General features: G+C 37.7%; 1 protein-coding gene across 1 annotated transcript in view; it reads left to right on the forward strand.

Annotated features, from left to right (window-relative positions):
- The first annotated feature begins 512 nt into the window (after positions 1-512).
- Positions 513-5000, forward strand: part of LOC106869179 (beta-arrestin-1) — a 275729-nt gene continuing 271241 nt past the window's right edge. The window contains exon 1 of the mRNA XM_052968277.1: positions 513-745. Coding sequence (XP_052824237.1) covers positions 663-745 — 83 coding nt within the window. The 5' untranslated portion in view covers positions 513-662. The remainder of the gene's footprint in view (positions 746-5000) is intronic.

Genomic DNA, 5000 nt, shown 5'->3' on the forward strand with positions numbered 1-5000 from the left:
ATATATATATACGTGTGTGTTCATACGAATGTATGTATGAATAAATGAATGTATATGTGTATGTGTGTGTGTGTATGTATGCATGTATGTATGTATGTATGTGTGTATGTCCTGAGTATAACTTTAAACTGCATCTGATGGTTCAGAAGTTTCTGAGCTTTGAAGAGTGTGGAACCACTACATAGCCACTATTGTTCCCAGGTCTATTCTAACCCAAAGTAGTTGTACCTGTCAGGATCCTAGCTGTGAGTCAACCAGCATATGTAATGACAATCGATCTGAATGCAGGGACACAGAAATCCTTTTTGTTCATATCAGGGTGTGCAGCATACAACATCTTTCTAGAAGTACAACACTGATGTAAAGCCTGTAGTTTCACATGATTATTGGTCATCTTGCTTCAGCCAGTCACTAGGTACTAATGAGGGAAACTCAGAGAGTGGTGTTCATATTGTACATGCATTTATCACTGTAATCCAATAATGTACAGATGTCTCTTTATGATGACCTCATTTGTCATCTCATCTACTGGGAATCTTATGGCAATGGAATAGTGGTGAAGTGTGCTGACAACCAGTTTGAAGTGCGCAGTAACTCACAACTTTCATCGGTCACTAAAGCCACAAACCATGCTGTGAGATTGAATAATCATCTAAAAGGTTATGGACAAAAATCAAAAAATGCCATGGACAAGTAAGAAGGACAAGGAAATAGCAGTCATGTGTGAAGATGGAACAACCATCACGTATGTATATATATGTATTTTTGAATGTGTGTGTGCATGTATGCATGTATGTATGTATGTGTGTATGTATGTATGTCATTGTTCAGTTTTGCCAATAGAGAAAGAGCCAGTTTCTAACCTAGATTCAAGGCTCCTTCATTGGAATTTCAATATTAACAACAGGGTACTTTTGTATGTATGTATGTATGTATGTATGTATGTATGTATGTATGTATGTATGTGTGTGTGCAGATTTGTTTTGCTTTATGTATGTATTCTCATGCATATAGTTGTATATCTAAACATGCTCATACATATTTAAATGATAAATTTCTGGAAAGTTTTAAAAATTTTTACAGTTCCAGTGATGGATTGGATCTGTAGTCTTCAAATTAACTTTCTCCTTTCTGGTTTTAAGAAGCCTAATTTCTCAAGATTGGTATTTAGGCAATGTGTTACATATCTAAAGGCCCCAATAATTACAGGTATAAACCTGAACTTGTAATCTGGATAGAGTAACTGCAGATTTCTCAATAGTTCAGCATAGGTTTTCTCTTTTTCACTGATCTTCAGCTTTATGTTAACATCTGCTGGACAGCTAATTTCCACAACTGTACACAGTTTCTCTTCTCTATCCCAAATCATTATATCAGGTCTGTTGTGCTTAGATTTTACTGAGGTCTTCACTGGGATATTATTCCACCAGTATTCCTTTTTATCATGAGTGACTATGGCTTCTACCATACTGTGGGTTCTTATTTCTTTCTCCTCGGGGTTATCCTTCCAACGGATTTCCTTATAGTGTGCTAGTTTATGTATGTATGTATGTATGTATGTATGTATGTATGTATGTCATTATTCAGTTTTATTTCAAAATTTCTTGCCAATAGAGAAAGAGCCGGTTTCTAACCAAGACCCAAGGCTCCTTCATTGAAAATTCAACATCAACAGGGTATTTTTGTATGTATATATATATGTGCAGATTTGTATGTTTTGCTTTATGTATGTATGCATTCTCATGCATATAGTTGCATATCTTGACATGCTCATATATATTTAAATAATAAACTTCTGGAAACTAATTCAGATTTATACAGTTCCAGTGATGGATTGGATCTGTAGTGTTTGAATCAGCTTTCTCTTTCTGGTTTTGAGAAGCCTAATTTCTCAAGATTGTTATTTAGGCACTGTGTTACATATCCCAGTGCCCCAATAATTACAGGTATAAACCTGAACTTGTAATCTGGATAGAGTAACTGCAGATTTCTTGATAGTTCAGCATAGGTATTCTCTTTTTCACTGATCTGTAGCTTTATGTTAACATCTGCTGGGCAGCTGATTTCCACAATTGTACACTGTTTCTCTTCTCTATCCCAAATCATTATATCAGGTCTACTGTCTTTACATTTCATTGAGGTTTTCACTGGGACATTCCACCAATACTCCATTTTATTATGAGTGGCTATGGCTTCCACCATACTGTGGGTTCTTATTTCTTTGTCCTCGAGATTATCTTTCCAACAGATCTTGTTATACAGTGTGTATGTATGTATGTATGTATGTATGTATGTATGTATGCATGTATGTGTGTGTGAAGGCATGTGGCTTAGTGGTTAGGGTATTCAACTCACGATTGTAAGGTCAAGAGTTCAATTTCCAGTGGTGTGTTGTGTCCTTGTGCAAGACACTTTATTTCTTGTTGCTCCAGTCCACTCAGCTGGCAAAATTATTTGTGTCTATAATTCAAAGAGCCAGCCTTGTCACACTCTGTGTCATGCTGAATCCTTCTGAGAACTACGCTAAAGGTGTGTATGTCTTAATTTCATGAGCATGTTGTCCAGTTGATCATGTCAACTGGAGCACTTGTTGTCATAACTGACAAAGAGCCACTGTGTGTGTGTGCGTGTGTGTGTGTGCGTGTGCGTGTGCGTGTGTGTGTGTGTGTATTAATGTATGTATGTATACCTACGGTTTCTGCTGGTAAAGTTTGACCATGATTTAATTCATACATGTTCAGGCCTGGACAGAATTTTTAAAAAAAAGACTGGCAGTTGCTCATGCATGCAAATCATCCCCTACCAAGCTACCAAAGGTTATCCAAAGTAAAGGCAGCCAACTTGGGCTGATACAGTCTGACACCATTGTTTGACAAGTATTGCTGTTAGAACACTAAGAATCAGAACAGATACTGCTAGGCATCTTGTCTGACTTGTTACCAGTTTCACAAATCGACTGCACTAGATTGGCACTTTTTCTATTGCCACTGAAAAAATGAAAAGCAATGTTGACTTCAGTGGCATTTGAACTCAGAGCACAAACAGAACAAATACTACAAGGTATCCTTTTCATCAACCTAACAACTCTACCAGTATACTACCTTCTTTGAACCATCTCTATTACCATCCTTCACTTAGTCTTATCCTTATCTCATCACCTACCTCTACCTTTGTCCACTTCTGCTATGGCCAAACACTCTCCCACCACTCATAATACTGTTCTTCCCAGTACACTTTACAGTGATCACATTCCACTGAGTTGCCATTTCTTCCCTTATCCACTGCATTGTCATTACTATTCTGCTGTTTGCCTTCACTTTCTTCTGTAACTGCTATTTCCCCCAACTCATACATAGTCATCTCTACCCCTTATCCATCTTTCAACCCTACACAATTGTAAGAGATACTGCTTGCCTCTCTCCCACTCAGCCAGTCCCCACCTTTCCTCACTCCTCCATATACTCTTGCAGCCTTCATCCACCTACACTCCTGGTTCCTCTCAATCCACTCACCTTGTTCCTTGTACCTTGAGAAGACCACCCAGTCCCTTCATCCCCTATTTTATCCCTTTCCAGTTCCACCCAATCACTTTCCTCCTCTATTCTAAATGTGAGAAGCCATGTGGCTCCTCTACACCGAGAAACCTGCTCTGGTCTGGCCCCTTCTCTCATCCTTCAAATCCTCATCACCCATACCATCACCTTGGGTTCATTGTTTCTATCTAACGGGCAACCTCACTAGTGCACAAGAAAAGTATCCAGTACATGCTGTAAAGTGGTTTGTGTTGGAGAGAATATCTAGTTGCAGAAATCATGCTAAAGTAATCACTGGAGTACAATGCAGTCCTTGGGCCCATCAAATCATGTCAACCCATTCCGGTCATATCATCATGTTGAACCATTAATCTCTACACATATTTTTCTCTCTTCCTTTTTTTGTCATTCTTTCTCCAAGACGGAAAGTGTTACTGAAAAGGTCACAGATGCATGATGAAAGATTTCTGGACTATAGACATGAGTTAAAATAAGAACAGTAATAAATGAGTGAAGAATGAATATATAGCGTGTGCTTATTTGTTAAAAAAAAAAAAAAAATGACCATCCCAAAATACAAAAACATTTTCTCTCAGATCTTTCTGTCAAAGAACATAGGCCTGAAACACCAAAGACTTTTCCTTTCTTCTCGAGCATCAAACTAATACACCTGTATGTTGTTCCCTCACCTGTCTTTGTGTTTTGTTTTCTGTAAATTTGAACTATATATATATCTATACATATAAATTTGACACGGGCGATTCTTTCTTGTCTTAGGATTCACGGTCAAACAGCTGGGTGGAATTGCGCAAAAAATTACACAGATGTGTAGAATGATCTGGTGGTGATGCTGGGCTTTGTATTTTTTCATAGCTCCCATGGTTACTGAAATAATCTACTATAATAATACTCTTGTGTTTATGAATGAGAAAGGAAGGGGTGATAGATGAATAAGGAAGGAAGGGGTGATATCATACTTGGTAGTGAGATGATGAAAATTGTGTGCTGAAAAAATAAATCAAACAATGTTTCAACTCTGTGTGAATATATGTGTGTGTATGTAAAAGGGATGGGGGTATGTGAATATATGTGTGTGCGTGCATGCGTGCAATGGAAGTGGGATGGTTCATTTTTGTTTGCTTAGTATTTGGGTTTATTTTTTGATTTGGTTGAATCTTGGTTGGGTTTTTTTTTGTTGGTCAGTTATTTTTAGCGTTTTGACAGAAAAAAGTCATTCTAAAATTGTTTTTTAACGTAAGCATGCCCAAACAAGCCAAATGCTTACACATTGCAGGTATTACAGCCACATCATCCAAACCGACCAGGTGAAACTGGGCTTAGCTGCTAGTATATATATATATACCTTCGAAACGCGGAGTAGATGGAACAGGGACAACTGACGAAGGGATATACTCTTTATGTTGCATGTCTCGTTTCTCTGTTTGTTTTTTTCGTTGTTCCAAAAAA

This window comes from Octopus bimaculoides, chromosome 5 (genome assembly GCF_001194135.2).
Source record: "Octopus bimaculoides isolate UCB-OBI-ISO-001 chromosome 5, ASM119413v2, whole genome shotgun sequence".
NCBI classification, from domain to species: Eukaryota; Metazoa; Mollusca; class Cephalopoda; order Octopoda; family Octopodidae; genus Octopus; species Octopus bimaculoides.